General features: G+C 33.5%; 1 protein-coding gene across 1 annotated transcript in view; it reads left to right on the forward strand.

Moving 5' to 3' along the window:
* The window catches only part of LOC123825427 (phospholipid-transporting ATPase ABCA3-like), a 306,670-nt gene that overhangs the window by 151,227 nt on the left and 127,780 nt on the right, over positions 1–27,663 (forward strand). The window contains exons 5-11 of the mRNA XM_045848811.1: positions 537–747; positions 11,566–11,716; positions 19,697–19,795; positions 20,288–20,456; positions 22,056–22,359; positions 26,423–26,672; positions 26,834–27,042. Of these exons, the coding sequence (XP_045704767.1) occupies positions 537–747; positions 11,566–11,716; positions 19,697–19,795; positions 20,288–20,456; positions 22,056–22,359; positions 26,423–26,672; positions 26,834–27,042 (1,393 nt within the window). The remainder of the gene's footprint in view (positions 1–536; positions 748–11,565; positions 11,717–19,696; positions 19,796–20,287; positions 20,457–22,055; positions 22,360–26,422; positions 26,673–26,833; positions 27,043–27,663) is intronic.

Raw genomic sequence — 27,663 nt, forward strand, 5'->3', positions numbered from 1 at the left:
GAAGTTGGTCTAAAAAACAAACAAGCAAATGAAACATAACCAGAGACATAGAAATAAAGAACAAGCTAACAGTAATCAGAGGGGAGAGGGGAGAGGGATAATGGGGAAAATAGGAAAAGGGACATTTATAAAGGATGCATGGACAAAGCCAAAGAGGGGTAGGATTGAGGGTGGAAGGTGGGAATCGGTGGGGCAGAGGCAGTAGTGAGGGGAAAATGGAGACAACTGTACTTGAGCAACAATAAATGAAATCAACTGACACAAAACCAAGAGCTGATATGTACCTAATACTCTAAAAGGACCCTCCCAAATCCCAAATGGGTTCACATTATCAACCTTGTGGTTATAAAATGGTCATAGGTTTAGAATCAGTCCAGAATTCCTAATTTACTTTTAGTCTAAACACATTATCTTAGCTCAGTTGGACAAGTGACTGAAATAGCAAAAACAGAGTAAGCCCCATGACTGGCAAGACACTAGTGACACTAATACATAATGTTTAACCATGGTCATAGAATTGTTCTTCTGTTCTTTAGGTGGTGATACTTGATGAGCCCACAGCTGGTATGGACCCATCCTCAAGGAGGGCCACCTGGGATCTCCTTCAGCAGTATAAACAGGATCGCACCATCTTACTTACCACCCACTACATGGACGAAGCTGACATCCTGGGTGACCGCATAGCCATCATGGTGAAGGGATCCTTGCGATGCTGTGGCTCTTCACTTTTCCTCAGAAAAATATATGGTCTCTCTCCCTAAAATTATTCTTTGGAGATGAATGTCTTATATTCTAACATAACTTTCATGGATATTGATATCTTAATATATTTAACATAATTTTTCCTCTTTTTCTATTTATCAAAAACTTCAGTGAATTCCTGTTCTATTAACTGCCTTAACTATGAGCCTCTTTTTCCTTTGTTGTTATTCAAGTACAGTTGTCTCCATTTTCACCAACCATGCTCCCCCACACCTCCCACACTCAATCCTAGCTTCTTTGGCTTTGTTGATATATCCTTTACATATGTTCTTTGATGACCCTTCCCCCATTTTTCCCCCATTGTCTCTCTCACTCCTCCCCTCTGGTCAGTTTGTTTGTTATTTCAATGTCTCTGGTTATATTTTGATTGCTTGTTTGTTTTGTTGATTAGGTTCCACTTATAGGTGAGATCATATGGTATTTGCCTTTCAAGCCTGGCTTATTTCATTTCATAATGATCTTCAGTTCCATCCATGCCACTGCAAAGGGTAGGAGTTCCTCCTTCCTTTCCACAGCATAGTATTCCATTGTGTAAATGCAGCACAGTTTTTTTGTAAACTCATTTACTGCATTCAATTATTATATATTGTGCTGCTATGAACATTGGGGTGCATAGGTTCTTTTGAATTGGTGTTTCAGGATTCTCAGGGTATAATCCAACCAGTGGATTTGCCAGGTCAAAAGGTAGTTCCACTTTTAGGTATTTTGAGGAAATTCCATACTGTTTTCCACAGTGGCTGCACCAGTCTGCATTCCCACCAGCAGTGTGCTAGGGTTCCCATTTCTCCACAGCCTCAGCAACACTTGTTTGTTAATTTGTTTATGATAGCTACTCTGATTGGTGTGAAGTGGTATCTCACTGTGGTTTTAATTTGCATCTCTCTTATGGCTAGTGATGCTGAGCATCCTTTCATATGTCTCTGGGCCCTGTGTATGTCCTCCTTGGAGAAATGTCTGTTCAGGTCCTTTGCCCATTTTTTAATAGGATTGTTGGTCTTCCTGCAGTGGAGTCATGTGAGTTCTTCATATATGTTGATCAAACCCTTCTCTGACATATGATTGGCAAATATTTTCTCCCACATTGTGGGTTCCCTTTTCATATTGTTAATAGTTTCTTTAATTGTGCAGAAGCCTTGTAACTTGATGTAGTCCCATTTGTTTATTTTTTCCTTTATTTCCCTTGCCCTGTGGGATATATTGGCAAAAATATTTCCATGTGAGATATCTGAAACTTTACTGCCTATGTTTCCCTCTAGAATTTTTATGGTATTGTAACTTATATTTAAATCTTTAATCCATTTTGAACTTATTCTGGTGTATGGTGTAAGATAGTGGTCTAGTTTCATTTTTTGGCATATATCAGTCTGGTTCTCCCAATACCATTTATTGAAGAGATTGTCTTCATTCCATTGTATGCTCCTGCCTATTTTGTCAATTATTAACTGGCCATAAAGATGTGGGTTTATTTCTATGTTCTCTATTCAGTTGTATTGATATATATGTTTTGCTTACAGTGGCCTTGTAGTATAGTTTGATATCAGATACTATGATCCCTTCAACTTTCTTCTTCTTTCTCAAGATTGCTGAGGCTATTTGGGGCCTTTTATGGTTCCATATAAATTTTTGGAACATTGTTCTAGATCTATGAAATACACCATGGATACCTTGATAGGAAATGCATTGTATCTATAGATTGCTTTGAGAAGTATGTACATTTTAATGATGTTAATTCTCCCAATCCATGAGCACTGTGTATGTTTCCATTTATTTGCACCTTCCTGAATTCTTTCTTCAGTGTTCTAAAGTATTCTTAGTATTGGTCTTTTACCTCCTTGCTTAAATTTAATCCTAGGAACTTTTTTCTTTGTTACAATAGTAAATGGGATTGTTTTCTTAATTTCTCCTTCTTATAGTTTATTACTTGTATGTAAAAATGCCATCAATTTCTGAATATTGACTTTGTAAACTGCTACTTTGCTGAATTTATCTATTAGGTCAAGTCTTTGGGGGATTTGTTTGTTTATTTTGGCAGAGCCTATAGGGTTTTCTATTTACAATATCATGTTGTTTGTGAATAATGACAGTTTTACTTCCTTCTTTACAATTTGGTTGCCATTTATTTCTTCTTCTTGTTTGATTACTGTGGCTAGGACTTCCAATACAACGTTGAATAAGAGTGGCGAAAGCTGATACCTCTTCCCTTCGCTGTTGGCTCCCTGTCTTGTTCCTGACAGGGAAATGTTTTCAGTTTTTACTCATTGAGTATGGCTATTGCTTATAAAAGTTTATGATCTATTTCAAGTCTATTTTTCTAAATGGTGTTAGGAAGTGTTGATGCTGATTTTTTTTTCATCTGAGTATCCAGAATCATTTGTGAAAAACACACTCCTTTTTCTGTTGAGTTGGCACCTATGATGAAAATCAATTGACTATTTATATATAGGTCTACTTTTGGATTTTCTATTGTTTCATTGATTGAGGTCTATCTTTTTACAAATACCACAGTCATGAATACTGTATCTTTATAGTAAATATTGAAAACAGGTGATATCTATACACTAACTTTTTCTATTTTTCAAAATTAATTTACCTGTTTTAGGCATTTCCCTAATGATTAGCATGTGAGCATCTTTTCATGTACCTCTTGACCATTTATTTGTGTGTTTTCTCTAAGAAATGTCTTACTCAAATCAGTTTTTGTTTTTTATTGTTGTCCAATTACAGTTATTCCCCATTTTCCCCCATTACTCTCCCCTGCCCTACCCATCCCACACCTCCCACATCCAATCCTCCCCCCACCCCATTGTCTTACTCAAGTCTTTAACACATTTTAAAATCAAGATAGTTGTTTGTTTGTTTTTGCTATTAACTTTACTACTGAGTTGAGGATCCTTATATAATTTGTAAAGTAATCCTTCACCTAATACAGAAATACTTTCTCCCATTCCCTAGGCTGCCTTTCCATTTTATTGATTGTTTCCTTTGTGGTGCAGAATGTTTTGGGGTTGATGTAGCCCCCACTTGTCTAGTTTTGCTGTTGCCTGTGTTTTCAGTGACATTTCAAAAAAGGTATTATCAAGACTAATGTGAAGAAGACATTTTAAGTATGGTTTATTGATTATGCTATTACAGTTGTCCCAATTTTTTTCTGTCCTTTATCTCCCCTCCACCCTGTACTCCTCAAACCTCCAGCATTCCCCCCTTAGTTCATGTCCATGGATTGTACATATAAGTTCTTTGATTTCTTTCTTTCCCATACCATTCTTAACCTCTTCCTGCCTATTTTGTGACTACCAATTATGCTTCTTATTCCCTGTACCTTCCCCATTTTTCCCCTCTGCATTTCCACTGACCCCCCCATGTGATCTCCATTTCTTTGATTCTGTTCCTATTCTAGTTGTTTGCTTAGTTTTTGTTTTCATTGTTTTTTAGGTACAGTTGTTGATAGTTGTGAGTTTGTTGTTATTTTACTGTTTATAGTTTTTGGTCTTCTATTTCTTAGATAAGTCCCTTTAACCTTTCATATAATAAGGACTTGGTAATGATGAGCTCCTTTAACTTGACCTTATCTGGGAAGCATTTTATCTGCCCTTCCACTGTAAATGATAGCTTTGCTGGATAGAGCAATCTTGGATGTAGGTACTTGCTTTTCATGACTTTGAATACTTCTTTCCAGCCCCTTCTTGTCTGTAAAGTTTCTTTTGAGAAATCAGATAATAGCCTTATGAGAACTCCTTTGCATGTAATGTTCTCTTTTCCTCTTCCTGCTTTTAAGATTTTCTCTTTATCTTTAATCTTGGGTAATGTAATTATGTTTGTCTTGATGGGTGCTTCCTTGGATCCAACTTTTTTTGGAGACTTTGAGTTTCCTGGACTTGCATGTCTCATTCCTTTGCCAGATTGGGGAAGTTCTCCTTCATTATTTTTTCAAATAAGTTTTCAATGTCTTCTTCTTCATCTTCTCCTTCTGGCACCCCTGTGATTCAGATGTTTAAAGTTGTCCCAGAGGTTTCTAAGCCTCTTCCCATTTTTTTAATTCTAGTCTGGTTGAATGTTTATTTCTTCCTTTAGTCCAAATAGTTGATTTGAATCCCAGTTTCCCTCCTTTCACTGTTGGTTCCCTACACATTTTCCTTTATTTCATTTTTCATAGCTTTCACTTCTTACTCTGTTTTGCAACCATACTCAGCCATTTCTGTGAGCATCTTGATTACCAGTATTTTGAACGCTGCATCTGATAGGTTGGCTATCTCTTGATCATATATTTCTATTTTTGGAATTTTGATCTGGTCTTTCATTTGGGCCATATTTTTTAGTCTCAGTGCACCTTTTATGTAGTATGGGGTGGAGCCTTAGGTATTTTCCAGGGTGGGGCATACCATGTTGCTTTGTTGTGGTGCTGTATGTGAGCTAGAGGTCCAAGAGGGAACAATGCCTCTTGCTCAGTTCTGGGCTGACTTTCAATCACTTCTCCCACTACCCACAAGCAAATTGGGCTCTTCTGGTGCTAATTCTGGGGTGGGTACATTCTAGGATCCTGTGGGTCTCTCTTCTGTGAGGCTGGGAATTTCTCCCACTTCAGCAAACCCCACAGGTTTTACAGTCAGAGGTTTTGAGGCTTTATTTCCTCCCAAGCTGGAACCCTGGTTTGCATTATCTGTTTCACTCCCCAGTTGTTCCTCCCAATTTATCTGCATGCAAATGTGCCACCACCAATTCTGCCAGCCACTGCCTTGCTGCAAGTCCTCTCTACCCCAGCTGCCCATCTGCAGAAGTCTGGATGAATATTTCTTTTTTAACAACTTGATTCTTGGACTTCTGTACAGTTCAATTTTCTGGCAGTTCTGTGTTTGTTTGTTGTTTGTTTGTTTGTTTGTTTGTTTTTGTGTTGTCCTTCTTTTGGTTGTATGAGGAGGCAAAATATATCTATCTACTTACACCTCCATCTTGGCTGGAAATCAGCTATTGGTTTATTTGATACCATACCATGCTGTTTTAATTATAATTGCTTTATAATATGTTTGAAATCAGAAAGTGTGATGCTCCCAGCTTTGTTCTTTCTCAAGATTTTTTTCTTATTTAAGATAATTTTCTTTCTATTTCTGTAATAAATTAATTCCATTGGGATTTGATAGCATTAACTCTGTGGATCACCTAAGATACTATAGATATTTTAACAATATTAATTCTTCCAATTCATGAATACAGGATGTTTTACAATTTGTTTGTGTCTTCTTTTATTGCTGTTGTTCAGTTACAGTTGTCCTACATTTTCCCCTGTTGCTCTCCTTTGCCCTGACTTTTTCTTTATTAATTACTTTTATCAATACTTATTTAGTTTTTGGTGTAAAAATCATTCACCTCCTTAGTTAAAGCTTAATCCTAAGTATTTTATTCTTCCAAGTGCTTCTGTTAGTGAGATTGTTTTCTTAATTTCATTTTGGATAGTACATTGTTAATGTGTGGAAATGCAACTTAGTTTTCTATGTTGATTTTATAACCTATCTCTTGCTGAATTTGTTTATTAGTACTAATAAGTTTTGCATTTGTGTGTGTGTGTGTATGTGGTCTTTAGGGTTGCTTACAGATTGCATCATGTCATCTGTAAACAGAGATAATTTCCTCTTCCCTTGTGATTTGCATACCTTTTATTTCTTGCTTAATTATTCTATTAGAACTTCCAAGGCTATATTTAATAGAAATGTGAGAGTGGTTATCATTTTCTTATTCCTGATCTTAAAAGAAAAGCTTTTAGTTTTTCACCATCAAGCATGATATTAGAAGTGAGCTTGTCTCATATATTATTTATCATGTTCAGTTATTTGCTTCAATACCATATTTGTTGAGAGTTTTTATCATGAAAGTGTATTAAATTTTGTCAAGTGTTTTTTCTGCATCTATTGAAATGATCATGTAATTTTTTCTTTTATATTATACATGTGTTTCTTTTGCTGATTTGTACATGCTGAACCATGTTTGTATATCAGGAATAAATCGTGCTGGATCATGGTATTTTTCTTTTAATATGTTGTTGAATTCAGTTTGGTAGTATTTTGTTTAACATGTTTACATCTATGTGTATGGATTGTTGGCCTTTAGTTTTCTTTTCTTCTGTCTTTTTATGGTTTTGATATCAGGGTAAGTTTGGCCTCATAAAATGAGTACAAATGTATACTATACTTTTCAAACTTTTTTTGAATTATGAAGAATTGTCATTAACTTTCTTCTAAAGGTTTGGTAAAATTCCTCATGGAAGTTACCTTTTCCTAGGATTTTCTTTATTGGGAGATTTTTGATTATTGATTTATTCACCTTACTAGTGGTAGATATGTTTAGACTTTAATGCTTCATAGTTTAATCTTGGTAAATTGTATGTTTCTAGGAATTTACCTGTTTTTTTAGATCACTCAATTTCTTGGCATTTACTTGTTCATTGTGCTCTCTGGTGGTCCTTCTTACTTCTATGACATTATTTGTAATGTCTCATCATTTCTGACTTATATTTTATCATTTTGCTTAGTTAGTCTAGCTAAATGTTTGTTTATGTTTCTAAACAACCAATTCTTAGTTTTGTAATTTTTTCTATTGTCTTTATATTATTTCATTTATTTCTGTTACATTCTTTACCACTTCCTTCCTTCCTCTGATACTTTACTATTAGTTTGTTCCTTTTCAAGTACTTCAAGGTGTAAACTTAGGTTTTTCATTAGAGGGCTCTCTTCATTTTTAATGTAGGTATTTATCATCAAAAACTTTTCTTTTACTATTGCTTTTGCAGCATCCCATAATTTTGTTATGTTGTGTTTTTATTTAAACCTGGCTCAAGATATTTTCTAATTTGATATCTTTTTTGACCCACTGGTTCTTCAAAATGTGTTGTTTAATTTTGAATCTTTCTATTTTTCTTCTACTATTGGTTTCTAGTTTATTTCATTATGGTCAGAAAAGATACCTGGTATAATTTCAACCTTCTTAACTTTGTTAAAAAATTTTTGTGATATAACATGTGATCAATCCTGGGGAATGTTCTATGCACACTTGAGAAAAAATATATATATTATGTATCTGTTTGTTGGAATAATCTGTATATTTTTATTAGGTTCATTTGGTGTATAGTGTTGTTCAAGTCCACTGTTTCTTTGTTGATTCCCTGTCCAGTTAATCAGTCCATTATTGCAAGTAGTATTTTGAACTTTCCTACAATTATTGTATTTCTGGCGATTTCATACTTCAGTTCTACCAATGTTTGCTTTATATATTTAGGCTTCTGATGTTGGGTATATATCTTTTTAGGATTCTTATCTCTTTATTTTGAATTGATCATTTTGTCATTATCAGTGTTTTGTTTTTCTCTTATGACTATATATATCTTTTTCTTTATGTCTATTTTACCCAAAGTAAGTATAGTTACCCCTGTTCTTTTTTGGTTATATTTTCATAGAATATTTTTTGCACCCCTTTGTATTCAGCCTGTGTATGTCTTTAAATCTAAAGTGAGTTTCTTATAGAGTATATAGTTGGATCTTGCTTTTTATCCATTCAGGCACTAAATGTATTTTGTATGGAGAGTTAAATTTGTGTACATTTATGAGTAAAATAATTTTTGATAGGGAAGAATTTACTATTATTATGTCTTTTGTTAATTTTTGTCTGTCTACTAGTTATTGTTTTTCTCATATTTCTCTTTCTGTCTTCATTTCCTCTATATTATTTTTAGTATTGATGTGCTTTGATTTCTTTTTTATATAACTTCTATAGATATTTTCTTTGTGGTTACCTTGGAGCTTACATAAAATATCTTATAGTTATAACAGTCTCTTATAAGCTGATAACAATTTAAGCTTCATTGCCTATAAAAACTACTGTCTGTACCTCCTCTCCATATTTTAGTCATTAATGTTACAACTTATATATTTATTTGTATTGTGTAAGTCATTTTAGCTATAACTTTTAGTAATAATATAACATTTAGTTATAGTCATTTTTAATACTTTTGCCTCTTCACTATTACAGTAGAATTAAAAGTAATTCACCCACCAACATTACAACATTTTGTCTATACTTTCACCATTACCTGTGAGTTTTATACTCTCACATGCTTTCATATTACTGTCTAGCATGCATTCTTTTCAACCTGAAGAAAGAAAATCCCATTACCATTTCTTATGAGGCAGGTCTAGTGGCAATGAACTCTGTCAACTTTCATGTTTTAGAAAAGTCTGTATCTTTATTCTAGAAGGGCAGTTTTTCCAGGTACAGTATTATTGATTGGACGTGTTTTATTTAAGCATTTTGAATATATCACCTAACTTTCAAAGGTTCTGCTGAAGAATCTGCTGACAGTCTAATGGCTTCCTTTTTTATTGTTCTTTTTATTGCATATTATTGTTTATGCGATTACAGTTGTCCTCACTCTTCCCCCTTTGCCTACCTCCACCCAGCTCTACCACTCAGGCAATCCGTATATCATTGTTCATGAGATTTCCTTTTACAACTTTAAATCATTTCTTATTTTTCAATTATAATGACATATAATATTATATTGGTTTCAAGGTGTTACACCCTAGTGATTAGACATTGTATAACCTAAGAGAATATCTTTGTGTGTGACAACTTGCTTTTCTCTTGAGACTTTTAAAATTCTTACTTTTTCTTTGACTTTTGACTGTTTGATTGTAATTGGCCTCATTGTGAATTCCTTTGAATTCATCTTGAATAAATCTTCTAGACTTCCTGAATCTGAATGTTCATTCCTAGGTTGGGATGTTTTTAGCCATTATTTCTTTGAATAAACTCTCTCTCTCTCTCCCTCTCTCTCTCTCTCCCTCCCTCCCTCCCTCCCTCCCTTCCTCCACCCTCCCTCTCTCTCTTCCCATCTCTCTTCCTTATGGAACTACTACAATGTGTATATTGCTCTACTTGATGGTATCTTATCAGGCTTATAGGCCTTATTTACTCTTCTTTATTTTTTCTTTCTGCTCCTCTGAATGAATAATTTCCCATGACTTGACATAGCAGTCACTCATTCATTCATTTGCTTTACCTAGTCAGCTTTGAACTCCTCTAGTGAATTTTTTAACTAATTTATTTATTTTAATTATTTTACTATTGTTCAATTACAGTTGTCTGCATTTACCCCCCACCGCTCCCCCCGAAGCCATCCCCACTTCCCACCCTTGCTTCCACCCCCTCCCACCTTGTTTTTGTCCATGTGTCCTTTATAGTTACTCCCGAAAGCCCTTCCTGCTTCCCCCCCCATTATCCCCTCCCACCTCCCCTCTGGTTACTGTCAGACTGTTCTTAATTTCAATGTCTCTGGTTATATTTTGCTTGCTTTTTTGTTTTGTTGATTAGGTTCCAGTTAAATGTGAAATCATATGGTATTTGTCCCTCACCACCTGGCTTATTTCATCTAGTGAATTTTTTAATTCAATAAATTGTACTCTTTTAGCGCTATGATTTTTCAATACTAAAGTTTATTTTTTGTTGTTGAAATTCTCAATATCACTTGCATTGTTATCCTAACTTTGGTGAGCATCTTTATGATGGTTATTTTGAATTCTCTATTAGGTAAGTCATATGCCTCCATTTCATAGAGTTAGATTGTGGAGATATATTGTTTCTTTGTTTTAAAAATCTCTATTCTACTTCTATTAATTTTTTCATTCTATTTAAGGTTATATTTTTTTATTCTTTGCATGCCTTGTAATTTTTTTACTGACTTTATAAATAAAATAACAGAGAATAAAATATTTGATATTTATTCTCAGAAAAAATATGCTCTGGTATGTTGGGCCACTATTATAGTAGATAACTAAATCAGCATGATCTATATTTGAGAAAATATTGGTGTGTGTTAGAGCTTTATTTAGATTCTATTCATCACTTTCTTCAAACGTTTTAAGAATGGGTTTGCTCTGACTGGTGTGGCTCAGTGGGTTTGGTCATACCACAGTTTATATGTTGTCATACCACAAACTAAAAGGTCAATAGATGTTTTTCTAGCACATTGATGTTTCTCTCCCTCTCTCCCTCCCTTCCTCTCTCTTTAAAAATAAATAAACAAAATCTTCTTTAAAAAAATGAAATCAAGATTTTGCTCTTAGCAGAGGTTGGGATCTGTGCATGAATGAGATTATAGAAATGTCTTTAAGCTACAGTCTAGTTTCCAAATTTTTTTTATCTCACATACTCTCTTTGTTGCCCATTCCTGCACTTTTTACTTCCCTCTCCCAAACTTTTGAAGGGCCACTGCAGAGAAGGATTAATGAAGTACCCCAGAGCTATTTTTCTCAATTTTTTTCTCATGCCCTGAGCTATCAGAATGCCAGGTATTGTTTTCTACAAGTCCTGGAGTGCTGTGGAGGGATTTTTCACTACCTCCTACACATCCAGCTTCTGGAAGGCTAGTGGACTGAACCTAGTGAAGGTGCAGAGTACTCTCTCTGGAAAGATTTCTCAGATCTCTGGAGGACAAGATCTTTAGCTGACTTATTTACTGCTTTGAGTATAATAAGCACCCAATAAATGTGTGTTTAATGAATATAAATCTTATTCTCTCAGATTTCAGGGTATATAGGACAAGAGGGTCAGATAACAGATTTTCCTCTCTATCTTCTATCGGTCTCTAAAAAAATTAATGAAATTACAAAAGAAGTATTTATTAGGCATTTTACACCTGTAATCAAATGAATTGTGGAATGTTCTATCTTCTTGCTTACCCAAATCATGAAAAGCCAAGTGGAGTCTCATAAGAATAGAGAAATATAAAATTGTTTTGTTTTTCTAAATGGATTTTCTCAGGTGTGGGATACCACATAGTCATGGTGAAGGAGCCTCACTGTAATGTTGAAGAAATCTCAAAGTTGATACATTATCATACACCATCAGCAAACTTGGAGAAGAATGTTAGAAATGAATTATCTTTTATTCTACCCAAAGAGTATGCACACAGGTATGGATTAAGAGAGTAATAAAAGTTGATGTTTGGATAACAGGAAATTGTTGCTTTTTCTGGTTTCTTCAGGCTTAGCAAGTAGAGTTCATTAAAAAAAACAAACTCCAGTCCTAGCTGCCTCTTGGACTGAAGAGAGGTATGACACCTCACCGTTATAGTGTCCTGGTTTTAATTGGTGATAATGAATGGTATGTTGTAGGTAGAATAAAAATTGTGTGTTGAGTAGAGTGAATAGAAATATTAAGAAAATGAAAAATATGCCTGTAGTGCTGGCTCTTGAAACCAAGGTGACAAAAACTCGGAGGAAATAAACAATTTTACTGCACTATAGTTGGCCAAGTTATTCATCAGAAGGAAGTCACAAAAAAAACTAACTTTAGCTTTCATATGGAAACGAAGAGTACTCATCAGTGACTTTCAGAGCATGGTATTTTTATCTTCTTGTCATATGCAAGTAAATACTTGCTTTGATATTCCTTAGAGTTAAACAAGTTGTCATAATTAAGAAGAATATGAAAAAATTTTAATGTCTCCTTTTCTAATAAAAAGAGGAATGTATCAAAAAGATAAAAACAGAAAAGGAATTGCATTATTTGAACTTTTTATTTAGCAGTCTGGAAGTTATTGAGAAGCAGCAGCTTAGAACCATATGGTCAGGCAGCAGAGCAGAAGCAAGACCCTCATCATGAGCAGGAACAAAGGTATAAAGTATCATTGAGAATTAGGAATAAAATTCTAGACATGTATCCTTAAAGAAGTATGAATCAGGTGGGAGCTTTGGCCCATTTTGATAGCTGTGGTCCATGTGAAGCTGCTGAATCTCTCTGGAGACACAAGTAAAGCACTTGCCTAAACTTTCCACACTACCCTCTTGTCCTCATCCATATGAATACAAATGACATTCTCAAAAGTAAAAAAGGAAATTCAGAAGCAGGTGATGTTTTATAACATACTTTTTAATTTATCGTATCTTCACATTCCATCAGATCTTCACATTTGGAAGATGATGTTAATCATATCTCCTTACCAATCATTTGGACTTGGAGGACAAAAAAAAAAAAAAAGAAAGAAAAGAAAAAGGAAGATGATCTTAGAGGTGAACAACTAATTGTAGATTGTTGTTCCAAAAATCCAGATTTGGAATGATAGACTCACTAGAAATAAAATGAAACATGAAATTAGGGAAGAATGTCTTTTCTCTAAGAGGGAAAGTTTTAAACTAATGAAGAGAAAATTATAAGAAAAAGAAATACCTATGGATTGAGTTATCTCAGAGTATAATACAAAAAGAATGAAACAATTGCTTAATTCTTAGTGATTTTTCAATCCAGCTAAAATTGTGATAGCTGATGGTAATTGAACTCTTGCCTTTTGCAAGACATTGACCTAACATGCATTTATTTACCTGAATAAATAATAAAGAAGAGAAAAAGAAATAATCTTAATTGCATATACCTATATTCTAATTTATTGAATGTATCTTACAAGGGAGGTGATTTTGACACTTTAAAACCATGCTGTAACTTGCTGTAAAACTTTGCTGAAACTTACTTAAGTTAGAATGAAAGTTAACTTTAGAATATGGCAATGGAATGATATGCAGCATTCCAAAGGAATAGAAATATAAGTGAAGTATCAGAATAGTGCTACATTTTGAGGAATATTTAGATCCTTAAAGTTAATGAATTAGAGTTTGTAAATGTGCAGAAAAAAACAGTGGATGACAATAGGAAGATAAATAAACATGTTAAAAACATTCTGTGAAACTGGAAGTTAAAAGGAGGAAATGAGTAGTATATTTTTGATACAAGGGTTAAACAAGATAACATAGTAAAGTGAGTAGTTCTCTTAGACTTGTAACTTGTTTTATTTACCTCAAAGCAGGTCTCATACAGGTCCCTGACTTTTCTTTACAACTTTAACACATCCTAAGATGGAGGAAATAAGAAACAAATTGCTACTCTAAATCTAATTTTGATAATCAAGAACATGCTTGGCCTCAGAGGGGAAAATGTCAGAGAACTTGGGGGAAATTTGCCACATCATGGTGAAGTTCATACCTAGAGAAAAGGAAGGATTTGGTATATTTAAACACAGGCCAAAATTGGAAGATATATAAACAACCAAGACTAGCTAGCAAAACCTCTTGAGAGAAAAAGTCATTTAAGATTATTTGGAAGATTCAAAAATGCAATTCTGACTACAGATACCAAAGATTAACAAAGTGGAATAATACCTAGTATTCAATGAGCAATGATATAAAAGACGTTGGTAAAGAATATTATCAGGAAGTTTAAAATGCATTGTGCATTTTCTTAGAGTTTGGGGTATCATGACCAAAGTTGACTCCAGAGTAGAAAAACTGGAAAAATGTATGAGGATTCCAAGAATCTCTTTGGTAGAGCAAAAGGAGGAGAGCTAGTATGTGAGATAAAGTTAAGCAGGTTATCCAGGAAAAAAATGGAAGGGAAATTAAATCCGTGATAGATTCAGATAAAATCCAGATGTAAGTTTGCTTTGGTAGGGCCTCTTTTGAAGTGACCTGATACCTTCACCTACTATAGCCTCAACTTGTCTTAAAGGCATCAGATTTTGGAGTTGGGATCTGGCAATAAGAAAAAGTATAAAATTTCTTCACTAAAAATATGAAAGACAAGAAGCTTCAGTATTTGTTATCAAGGAAGCAAAATACTTCAACTTCTTTGATTCTGTCTTTTTAATCAAAGAGAATGATCTTTTAATTCAAATGCAAGAATAAATAAGAAGGGAGAGACTTTCAGATGCCTCTCACAGATCAAATAAATTCAAGTCTCCAAGCTAGGACAACATGCTTATGAGACCCTCAAATCACTGCACAGTGACTATAGATGAATAAATGTTAAGCGAAATAACATTGCAACAATAACAGGAGAAATTAAAAGTACTTATTTTACCTTTTTACAAATGAAATAATGACTTTTAAGGTTAGATTAAATCATAGTAATGGGGAAGCAGGCTAGATTCAAATGCAAGCCCATTCATCTCCAAAGTCTATGTTCTTCCATCTACACCATGATGTTAGAAAACTGAAGATGTGCTAATCTAATCTAATGTTAAACTTCACAAATTGATACCAATGATCTCAAGGTTGATTCTTGAGAAAATAAAAAATAAATAAAAAGAAAGAAAACTAGAATGAAAATTTAGAAGTGAAATCACTGAATCAGGTAGCATCTCACCTTAGTTTTGGACAGAATTTCCTCCAGAAGTTCTGTGTGATTATAAATTATCCTGAATAAATATCAATCTCCTTTCATAAGGATGAAAGAAAATACTATTAAACTATAGGAAGGATATAGAATTTTGAAATAAAAGGCTTATAGGAAATGCCTACTGTGAAAATTAATGTACTGCAAGAATAGAAAATTTTGTAGACTCTCTGCTTTCTAGTCTGAATGCAATTAAAAGGACACTGTAAGTCTATTAAAGAAGGCTCTGTGATGAAGGAGAGCAACATAAAATGAAATAAAATTCCTAATGACTAATAAAAGTTTGACCAATAATTTTGGAAGAAAAGAGAAGTAATGAAAAGAAAGACTATGTCAAGAATTATTTTCAGAACTCTAAGCAAATTTCAAAAAATAAAAAAAGACCAATAGATTACCACTGCACACTCATGAGAATGGCTAAAATTGAAAAGACATAAACATGACAATTGAATCTCACTGATAAGAGAAATACAAAATGGTAAAAAAGGTTTGGAAAATGTTTGACCATTTCTATTAAGCTAAATATGTACTTATCATGTGACCCAGCAATAGTGTATACCTAAAGAACACAAGTTTACCAAAAGACATATAAAAGAATGTTTATGTTTGTAAACACTTTATTCATAACAGCTCCAAACCAAAAAGAGCTAAAATATTCATCAGCAGGAAAAAGAATGAATATTAAAATGAATGAATATTACTCAGCAATAGGAAGGAATGAACTAGTGGTATATAAAGCATAAATGAATTTCACAGACATTGTATTTAGCAAAACAACACAGACTATAGGATTCCATTAACATGAAGTTCAAGAAAAGTTCAAAGTAATCTTTGGTTATGGAATTCAAAAATTAATAAATGTAATGGATAGGAATCACATCAAATGTTAACAGGGGTAGTCTCTGTGTGGTCACATTTCTTCTTTGCTTTTTGAAATTGTATTTTCCTCAAAGAATAATACATACATATATATTCTACATATTTATATTTATTAAATAATATTATATATCATACATTATATCTATGATATACTGTATATAATGTATAATAAAACATGATTAGAAAAATACTTATACTCAAGTTTATCAAATTTTTTCTTTTTATAATTTTTGCATTCTCCATAATCCAAACACTATATATAATATAGTATAATATTATATGTTATATGTTATACATTGTATATTATATAATATGTTATATATTGTACGTATTTTATATATTATTGAATTTTTCATTTTATATTTTTATATTCCCTAAATATCAATATCATATACTATTATATATTGCATATTACATAATTTATAACAGTAAATACAGTGTATTATATAGCATGTTATGTATGTTGTATATTATGTAACATATCATATATTATATGTGGCATTATATATTATATATTTTCTACATTCTATATATCATATTATATATTTTATATGTTGTATGTGTTGTATTGCATTTTATATCATAATTATATAATGATTATATAATTATATTATATTGTATTTAATTTGATTCTATGATTCTATGATTCTATGATTCTATGATTATATTACTGGTGGTTATATTATTAGAATATACTATATATTATTATATTATATTGCATATTAATAATTATATGATTGTATGATTATATATGGGCATATTATATTATAATATAATTATATCATATGTTATACATGATATTGCATTTTTTATATTTTGTGCATCATGTATTATATGTTATATTAAATATTATTATGTATTCTATATTATAGGTAAAATGTATAATATATAATGTGTGACATATTATATTATAATATATTTATATGATATCTTATACTATGATATAACACAATATTATATAGTATTAAATTTATTGTATATTATGTATTGATATCTAAGATATATTAATATCACATGTATTTATATATTAATATTGCTATATTAACATGCATTAATAAATGTGTTTATTAATATATATTATTAGAGTGTAAAATATGTTATTATACACAGTATATAAATATTAACATGGTATTTGAAAAATATAAATCTGTACATTAAAATATTATATCTTATATAACAATATAATGTAATATAACATAATAATATATTAAATTTATTAATGTACCATGTTACGTTATATATTATTATGTACAATATTATGTAATAATATGATATATAAATTTATATCTGTTAAGTACTATCTTTATATATTTTTTATACTGTATATAATAAAATACTATATATCTTAGTAGTATGTGTTGATAGATATATTTATTAATATATATTAAAACATAATACATAGATAAATAAAATATATAAATAATATATGTATTAATATGTATTAAACATATAATAAATGTATACATAAAATATATAATACATAATAAATATGTTTATTGATATATGTTTAATATATTATTTTAATAATATTATGTTATGGTAGCACATATAATATTTGTGTTTGTTAAATGTTATCTTAATTATATATTTATATACTATATGTAATAAAATTTGTATAATTACAAAAGTAGTTATATGTATTTCTTAATATGATTGGCTCATATAATAATTTGTGTTATTGTTATTAATTTACCTATTATAATTATGTTTTATTACAAATTAATTTATCACTAAGCAGCCTAGAGTTTGCTAATCTATATGATTATATAATGATAAGATTAAAAATTTTATTTATTCCTGAAGCATATAAATTAGAAAGCCAAGTTATCCCATAATCATCCCCCATAGAAATCATTACTGGGAAAATTTGCTGAGTGTTTTCCATGACCATGACATGCATCCATTGACATATGTACAATTGTAGTAATTTGTTTTGTAGATATGAGATCTTATATTAATGTTCTGACTTTTTTTCACTTACCAGCATTTTCAATCAACTTTCTATGACAGGACTTTTAGGGTTTCTTTGTAAGATAACTGAAATAAAATTTACATTTTACTTAGATCTTACTCTATCATAAATTCCTACTATAATTTATTGATTAAGCTGTTGATAGATATTTATCTCCACTTTATGCCTTATTATTCCACTTTAAAGTAACACATAATGTAATTCTAATTTTGTCATATATTGTGTAAAGCCAAAAGAAATAAGAATAAGTTTCAAAATATTCATGTATTAACAGTGGTATCCATGTGATGATTTTCATTTTTTATACACTCATTTTCTGAATTTTGTACAATGCACACACATTAATTTCATAATTAATGTAAAAGCAGCATGAGATGATATGGGTGAATCTTAATTGGAAAGCCATGCATTGGAAAGGAAGAAGCACAGGAAGAAATGGACTTAAAACATGTGAAGAAAGAAAGGAGCTCCTACCCTTTGCGACAGCATGAATGAAACTGGAGAGCATTATGCTAAGTGAAACAAGCCAGGAAGTGAGGGACAAATACCATATGATCTCACCTTTAAGTGGAACCTAATCAACAAAACAAACAAGCAAGCAAAATATAACCAGAGACACTGAAATTAAGAACAAACTGATAGTAACCAGAGGGGACATGGGAAGGGATAATGGGGGGAAAAGGGGGAAAGGTTTTCAGAAACATCTATAAAAGACACATGGACAAAACCAAGGGGGATGGGATCAAAGGTGAGAAGTGGGGATGACTGGGGTGCGGGGAGAGGTGGGGGAAAAGTGGAGACAGTTGTACTTGAACAACAATTAAAAAAGTAAAAAGGAAACATGTGAAGAGCTGTCATGCAGGTAGCTTACGTCTGATTATATAACCTAAAGGGCTAGGGTTAGAAGTAATGTGCACAACTACATAGAATTAAATGGAAAACAATTTAAGCTCAAATATGGAGGAAATTTTAACAAATCTACCAAAAGAGGAAATTCAGAGTTCTCCAACAGTGAGAGTGTACAGATAGCTTTGGTTGCTTCTCAGTGAGACCATAGTAGGTGATTTTGAGACCTGGAAGTTTCTGGAAAAGAAAATTCTTTGAATGTTAAGTACTGTAAAATCTTGCCAAGAAAATTGTTCTCTAAAAACCCTGATGTCTCCACATTTCATCTGGCTCAATTTCTTTAGATTTCCTTGTTGAATCATATGGTTCTCTCTACATCGTCAATCTCTGCTACACCTGCTCCATTTTCTGTCTTTCTTTCCTATTAACTCAAAAATAATTTTCTATGTTGATTTACTGAATAATTGACTAAGAAACCATAACATACATGTGTGTGACAAGTTAACTGATGTCAACTTGCTAGAGTTATTAGCATAAATAAAGACTCTTGATATTTTACATGAAGACCAAAATTATGTATATCCAAGTACTAAGTAGAGTGGGAAGCAATTTGCTATAATAAATTGCTAGTTTCTTTCTTTTTTTACCATTTTCCCCACCTTTATTATTCACCAGAGGTATGAAATTATAATGAGCATTGAAGTGCAGAGTGATTTACATTTTTCACACTGCTAAGAATAAATTAGTTTAGAGTAAAAATATGTAAATAAGCCCCGGCTGGGTGGCTCAGTCATTGGAGCATTGCACCCTTGCACCACCACTGGCCACACACACACACTAAAAGGTTGTGAGCTGATCCCTGTGCCCTGGGTTGCAGGTTTTCTCTCTCTCTGCCAATCTCTGAAGTCAATAAAAACATACTTGTATGAGAATTTTTTAAAATGTTAAAAAATATGTAAATAAGAAAATCTGATTTGGTGTTAGCATTTTCTTTTCCTCCCTCTCTGTTCCCTTTTCCCATTTTTATTCCAGCTTTGAAGCCCTGTTTACTGATCTGGAAAAGAGACAGAAAGAGCTGGGCATTGCTAGCTTTGGTGCTTCTATCACTACGATGGAAGAAGTCTTCTTTAGGTGAGAACAATGCATAGGGAAAATAAAAATACTGAGTGAGGAAGGGGGTCATGTCTGAGTCCCCTTTGTAAACTCACCAAACTTTCAGGTTCACACATTAGAAGGTAAGAGGTGTAGGGGGAGGAGCCTAATGTAATTTTTTTTACAATAAGAACATTGAAAAAAATTACCACCAGCATTTTATAAAAGAATGGATATTTTAACTTACTTGATGTATGAATTAGATCTTAATCTTTAACTTGAATGAGCTCAACTTAATGAAAAATTGTGTTCTTGTTTTTCTTTCCCTCCCATGGTCTGGCAGCAGTCCTGTGACTGGTGTTCCAGGGACCACTGCTCTACCATAGTCATCATGTTGTTTTTATATAATGCTTCTACCAGTCAGTGAGCAAACCAGGAAGCCTTCTAAATTGGGTGTTGTCACTCAGATTTTCCAAATAAGATGTATTGGGATAAAGTCAAAATGAAATACTTTGTACTTTTTAAATATAGGGTCAGTAATATGGAAGATTCACAGACAGATACCCTATCTATCCCACCTCAACCTGTCTCTCTGATGAGTGAAGCCTCAGTCAAGAACCAGAATCGGAATATGTCCAGAAATGAGAGAGCAGATTCTTTCAATATAAATGAAAGCCCTGCTATTATGTTCAATACTGGGGTAAGCACCTTTACTAAGAAACATGATATATATTTGGTTGGGGCACAAGAGGTACATTTTTAAATACTTAAATGAAAGGAATGTAGAATTCTCAGCCATTACCAGATATGGAGCAGCCTACACCACAACATAATTGATTTCCTAATGCAGAAGTAATGAGTTCTAGACAAATATCTCAACTGTTATTCCTCAGTCATTTTTGTTTTCTGTTTCAGAATTCTTTTCAAATTGATAACTCAGAAATTTGTTAGCTCATTGAAGCTGGAATAAGCTGGAGTGAGCATGATTCTTAATACTTAAGTATGCATAATATTTTAAATTTTAACAGTGGGAATTGGTATATTTTTAACTTTATTTCTATTGTTGAAACTATTACAGATGTCTCCCTTTCCCCAACCTTTGTCCACCTCTACCCAGCCCCTACTGTCCTTTACCTCTGGCCATCATCACACTGTTGTCTGTGTGTATGAGTTATACACATATATAACCTTTGCCTAATCCCTTCACCTTTTTTCATCCAGTAGTCCCCCCTCCACTCCCCTCTCACAGCTGTCAGTCTGTTCCATGTACCTATGTTTCTGTTTCTATTTTGTTCGTCAGTTTATTTTATTCATTAGATTCCTCTTATAAGGGAGATCATATGGTATTTGTCTTTCACCAACTGGCTTATTTCATTTGGCATAATAGTCTCCATTTCCATCCATGCTGTTGCAAAAGGTAGGAATCCCTTCTTTTTTCTGCTGTGTAGTATACCATTGTGTAAATGTACCACAGCTTTTTTATCCACTCTCCTACCAATGGGCACTTGGGCTGTTTCCAGATCTTGGCTATTGTAAATAACACTGCAGTGAACATAGGGTGCATATATTCTTTCCAATTGGGGTTTCAGGATTCTTAGGACATATTCCCAAAACTGGGATTGCTGGGTCAAAAGGCAGTTCCAATTTTAATTTTGTGAGGAAACTCCATACTGTTTCTACAGTGGCTGCACCAGTCTACATTTCCACCAACAGTGCACTAGGCAAGGATGTGGAATTTATATTACAGAAGGGATTGTTCTCTAATCAGTATGAATCTCAGTGTGGGAAATCTCTTTTGAGTTGCCCAGCATTTCTTTTATTCTCCTTCTAATGATCTATTGCACCTATAAAGCACCCTGGTTATCTTGACTATCAGAAGCCTGAGGAAAGTCATCCTGTTGTGATTTTAAGTATATCAAAAGCCAGAACTTAAATATTTTACTTGTTCTTTATAGCAGAGGTCAGAAAACTTTATGTAAGAAGATGATAAATATATAAGGCTTTGTGGGCCATATGATCTCTGTTGCAATCACTCAGCTCTGTCATTGTAGCAAAAAGCAACCATGGATAATACAGAAATAAATGGGTATGGTTGTGTTGACCCCCGCTTTAAACAGACAAAAGGCTGAGCATGCTCTAGTACATTATGATACTGTGGTTGGATTCTATTCCAAGTGTTTAGAAACTTTATGTATCTCTACCATAAAATTCCAAAGGGTCCATCCTAATAATTTCTATGTAAATGATCTACTTAAGTCTATTAATATTGTAATGTTCTGTTTCTCTCTTCTTTCTTCAGTATTCCTTCTACCACCAGCAGTTCCATGCCATGTTCCTCAAGAGGGCAATATTCAGTTGGCGTAACTGGAAACTTGTTTTGCTGCAGATACTGGCACTTCTAGGTTCACTTACCTTTCTCTCAGAGACTAATAAGTTTTCACATAGTAATGATGATGAGAAGGTCAGACAAATGAATTTGGGCCAATATGGTCAAACCATTGTGCCTGTATCTATTTCCGGGAATTCTAATTTGACTCTGATTTTCTTAAAACATCTTAAGAGTATACTAGAGTCTGACAACCATACAATTAAGGAAGTGAAAGGTAAGGCTCATTAAGAAAAGGATTGTTCTTAAATGATTTGGTTGTGTGACTTGTAAAGAAGGATCTTAACTGTATGTGTGGCTACCTGCTCCATTCTTTTCCTACTAGTCACCAGTTTTATACAGACAACTCAGAATCAGGAAATACCCACTTTAAGGCTACTAGCCTCAAAATATGAATTACGTGTGGAGGCACTTTGGCTCCAGGTTGCATATACAACACTTGTTCCTTCAAGTAAAAAAAAAGTGCCAAAATACATGGTATGTAAAATTACACATGAGGTTTTTTGTTTTGTTTTTTAAGATCTGGTAGGAATGTAACATATCACATGAATCTAGGCCTTATGGAATGAAATGGTGTTCCCAAGCCATTCTTCCATCTCCTGCATCTTCCTCATCATTCATGTTGCCACTTTATTTTGGCCATTCTGGTAGGTATACAGTGATATTTCATTGTTTCTTTTTAATACTTATTTATTTATTTATTTATTTATTATTGTTGTTCAAATACTGTTATCACTGTTTTAATTTGCTTTTCCCTAATGTGAATTTTGATATCTTTTTCATGTGTTTGTCATCTGTATATCATTTTTAGTGAAATATATGTTCATGTCTTTTGCTCCTTTTAAAAATGGTGTTTTCTTTCACTTTTATGAAAGATCTTTATATATTTTCTCTCATACTGTTGACTATCTTTTTATCATCTTAATGGGTTTTGTAGGACAAAAGTTTTATTTTGATGAAGTCCAACCTGTTAAATTTTTCTTATATAGATTGTATATTCTATACATAGCATAGCCCTAGATAATGCTCTGCATAGCCCTAGATAATGAAGATTTTTCTCATAAGGTTTATAGTTTTCTAAAAGTGTTATACTTTTGTTTTATTTGTTTTTAAACATTTTATTTATTTATTTTTAGAGAGAGGGGAAGAGAGGGAGAAAAGAGGAAAACATCAATGTGTAGTTGCCTCTTAAGCACCCCCTACTGGGGACCTGGCCTGCAACACAGGCATGTGCCCTGACTGGGAATTGGATAATTCCCTTGGAAGGGAATTGGATAAAGGTCATTGGATAATGACCTTTTGGTTCGAAGGCCAGCACTCAAGCCACTGAGCCACACCAGCTAGGGCAGTTTTATACATATATATTTTCCTATATGGAGAGTTAGTTATTTTTACTGTTGTTCAAATACAGTTGCTTCCATTTTCCCCCCACCACTCCTCCCCACTCCAGCCATTCCCATTTCCCATCCTTGATCCTACCTCACTTTGGTTTTCCCCATGTGTTCTTTATAGATGTTCCTGAAAACTCTTCCCCCTTCCCCTCCCCATTATCCCTTCCCACCTCAGCTCTGGTCACTGTCATTTTGTTCTTTATTTCCATGTCTCTGGTTGTATTTTGCGCACTTGTTAGTATATTTAGAATTTTTCTAATTGAATGCCAGATATTGTGTGTGAAATTATAAATAATCCACATGACGTATTTTTGTCCTGTAAAGGTTTGATTTCTGATGGGCAATAATATCAAAGAAAGATCTAAATTTAATCAGGAAATTTTAGTGCTTTGATGCTAGGTAGAAATATGTATGAGAAGTGGTCTATTTCTTTTCTTTTATAGAATTTTAAGTATATTTTATTGATTATGCTATTACAGTTGTCCCAATATTTTTCTCCCCTCTATCCTCCTCCTCCCAGCACCTACCCAACTCCAGCACTCCCCACCCCTTACTTCGTGCCTATGGGTTGTACATATAAGTTCTTTGGCTTCTCCCTTTCCTATACTATTCTTCCCCTGTCGATTTTGTGCCTACCATTTATGCTTTTTATTCCCTGGACCTTCCCCCCCATTCTCCCCACCCCCTCCCCACTGGTAACCTTCCATGTGATCTCCATTTCTCTCTGGTTCTGTTCCTGTTCTAGTTGTTTGCTTAGTTTTTATTTTTGCTTTTTAGGTTCAGTTATTGATACTTGTGAGTTTGTTGTCATTTTACTGTTCATAGTTTTTTATCTTCTTCTATTTCTTAGATAAGTCCCTTTAACATTTCATATAATAAAGTCTTGGTGACAATGAAGTCCTTTAACTTGACCTTATCTGGGATGCACTTTATCTGCCCTCCCATTCTAAATGATAACTTTGCTGGATAGAGTAATCTTGGATGTAGGTCCTTGACTTTCATGACTTTGAATACTACTTTCAAGCCCCTTCTTGTCTGTAATGTTTCTTTTGAGAAATCAGCTGATAGTCTTATGGGCATTTTGTAGGTAAATAACTGTCTCCTTTTCTCTTGCTGCTTTTAAGATTCTCTCCTTATCTTTAATCTTGGGTAACTTAATTATGGTGTGTCTTGGTATGTTCCTCCTTGTATCCAATTTCTTTGGGGCTCTCTGGGCTTTCTGGACTTCCTGGAAGTCTATTTCCTTCACCATCTTGGGGAAATATTCCCTCATTATTTGTTCAAATAAGCTTTCAATTTCTCACTCTTCCTCTTCTTCTGGTACCCCTATGATTCACATGTTGGAGTGCTTAAAATTGTCCAAGAAGTTCCTAACCCTCTCCTGATTTTTTTGAATTCTTGTTTCTTCATTCTGTTCCAGTTGAATGTTTATTTCTTCCTTTTCTTCCAAATTGTTCACTTGAGTCCAGTTTCATTCCCTTCACTGTTGGTTTCCTGTGTATTTTCCTTTACTTCACTTTGTGTAGCCTCCATTTTTTCCTTCATTTTGTAACCCAGCTCCAGCAATTCTGTGAGCATCATGATTAGCAATGTTTTGAACTCTGCATCTTACAGGTTTTCTCTCTCCTTGTTGCTTAGCTCTTTTTCTGGAGTTTTGATCTCTTCTTTCACTTGGGCCATATTTCTGTCTTGGTGCACCTGCTATGTAGTAATGGGTGGAGCCTTAGGTATTTGCCAGGGTGAGACAACTCTCTTTGCCAAGTTGTGGTGCTGTGGGGGAGGGGTCAGAGAGGGAACAATGCCACTTGCTCTTCTCACATCCTACTATCTGTCACTTCCCTCACTTCCAGAAGCAGATTTTTCCCTTTCAGGTGCTGATTCACAGGTGGATGGGTTTGTGTACATTGTAGGACCTTCTGGGCCTCTCCAATGAACTCTTGTGTGAGACTGGGAATTTCCTCTACTGCCACAACCTGCACAGATTTTTTTACAGCCAGGAGTTTTGAGTCTTTAGTTTCCCACATTTGGTTTCCCAGTCTGTCTCACTCCCCCATCTTTCCTCCCAGCTTATCTGCACACAAATGTGGGATTGCCTGCATGGTCTGCTGTCTTGCTTTATGGCATGTCCTCTCTGCCCCTCCTACCAGTCTGGATGAATATTTCTTCTTTAAGTCCTGGGTTGTTGGACTTCTATGGAGATGATTTTCTGGCAGTTCTGGTTGTTCTTTGTTTTTAAATTGGTTGTTATCCTTTTTTTGGTTGTGTGAGGAAGTGAAGCATTTCTGCTTATGCTTGTATCCTCAGAATTGGTCTATTTCTTAGTTTTACCCCTATGGTATAGCCCTTCATGAGCCCTATTGAGAACTGGAGGATTTACCTAAAGGTGCCAACACCATTAATAAATCTAAAATGCCTCAAAGGAAAAAGGAACATAGAATGTTTGTCTTACTTCAGCGCATTTCCATTCCTTCCAAGGTCTTGAGCCCCAAATGTTGATTGCTTTCCTAGATATATGATACCTTTAAATGGGTGATTTTTAATTTTTATCCAGCTTTTTCATTTTCTCAGGAAGGTTTTGTCTGCTGTAAGATAAGTAATAAAAGCTATAAGTGAAAGATCAATTATAGATCAATTTAAGACATATAACTAAGTTTAAAGAGCCTATACCTTGTCACCTGTGTTTTCTCTGTGAAGTAGGAGTTTAGGTTACAGGCAATGAAGAGAACTTGGATTCAATGATACAGTGCTTGAGGAGAATGGCAAATGTTTAAAATAATCATTATCAGAAAGTTCAAAGGGATAAAAAAGAAAATTAGTTGTTCTTCAATAATCATATTATAGATGATCTGTAATGTGGGTAAACTGACAAATATTGTGTCCTTATCCTAGGAGATCTAGTGAAATATTTGATGGAAAATGAAGATTGTATTCTCTTATGCATTGTTGCATTTTCCATTGAGGTAAAGAGAGATAAAATAATATTTACTGGTATGTTCAACAATCAAGCATACCATTCACCATCCCTGATGCTGGCAATGTTAGACAACATTCTTTTCATGTCAATTTCTGGCCCTGATGCTTCCTTAACAGTCTCCAATAAACCTCAGCCACATTCTACTGATAAGGAACACAGTGAAACGTATGTTGTTGTGGTTTTTTTCATTAGAATAGAATTTTATACTTTAAATGCTTTTATTCCAATCTTATCACATTTGTATGATTAAAAATGGCTATTGTTAGAAATATGTATTTTCTTCTATGTTGATCTTTGTATATCTATTTTTGTTTCTTCTTCTCCAGAATATCAGATGGACACCAGGTGGCCTTAAATATTCATTTTGGCATGGCTCTTTTGATCAGTGGCTTTTCTCTATTGACAGTGACTGAGAGAGTCTCTAAGGCAAAGCACATCCAATTTGTGAGTGGGGTCTCTGTCTTTGCATACTGGATCTCTGCTCTACTGTGGGATCTCATCATATTCTTCATTACCTGCTGCTTACTACTAGTGAGTATTAAAGTTTTTTTTTTGAGGACTCATTTACCTTCTATACTCCATGGAAAATTCCTATTCTCCAATTATACCATAAACCTAACTTTGGGGTAAACTACCTTTGCTCATTATTTTATAAAAGACATTGCGATGTGTGTACATTTTAACCGAGACATGATAAAGAAAATCTTTAGAATCATTATTCATAATAATTTTTGTGAGCTGAATTACATATCTAAAAATTCATATATTTAAGGTCTAACTACTAGTTCTTCAAAATTTAACTATGTTTAAAGATAGAGCCTTCAAGCAGGTAATTAAATTGAAATGCAGCAGTTTGGGTGGGTGCTAATTCAATCTGACTGGCATGCTTTTTAAGAAGAGGAAGTTTGAACATACAAAAACACACCAGTAGTATGCGACCACTGATAACACAATGAAAATGTGGCCATTTACCAGCCAAGGAAAGAGCTTTACAAAGAACCAACCCTGATGATGCCTTGATTTTGGACTTTCAGCTTCCAGAATTGTGAGAAAGTAAGTTCTGTTGTTTAAGACACCCAGTACATGATATTTTATTATGTCATCCATAACAAAGTAATACAATAATCAAACACTGGAAACAACCCATTAACCATCA

The sequence above is a fragment of the Phyllostomus hastatus genome, unplaced genomic scaffold (genome assembly GCF_019186645.2).
Source record: "Phyllostomus hastatus isolate PE091 unplaced genomic scaffold, TTU_PhHast_1.1 phas_contig_64, whole genome shotgun sequence".
Classification (NCBI taxonomy): Eukaryota; Metazoa; Chordata; class Mammalia; order Chiroptera; family Phyllostomidae; genus Phyllostomus; species Phyllostomus hastatus.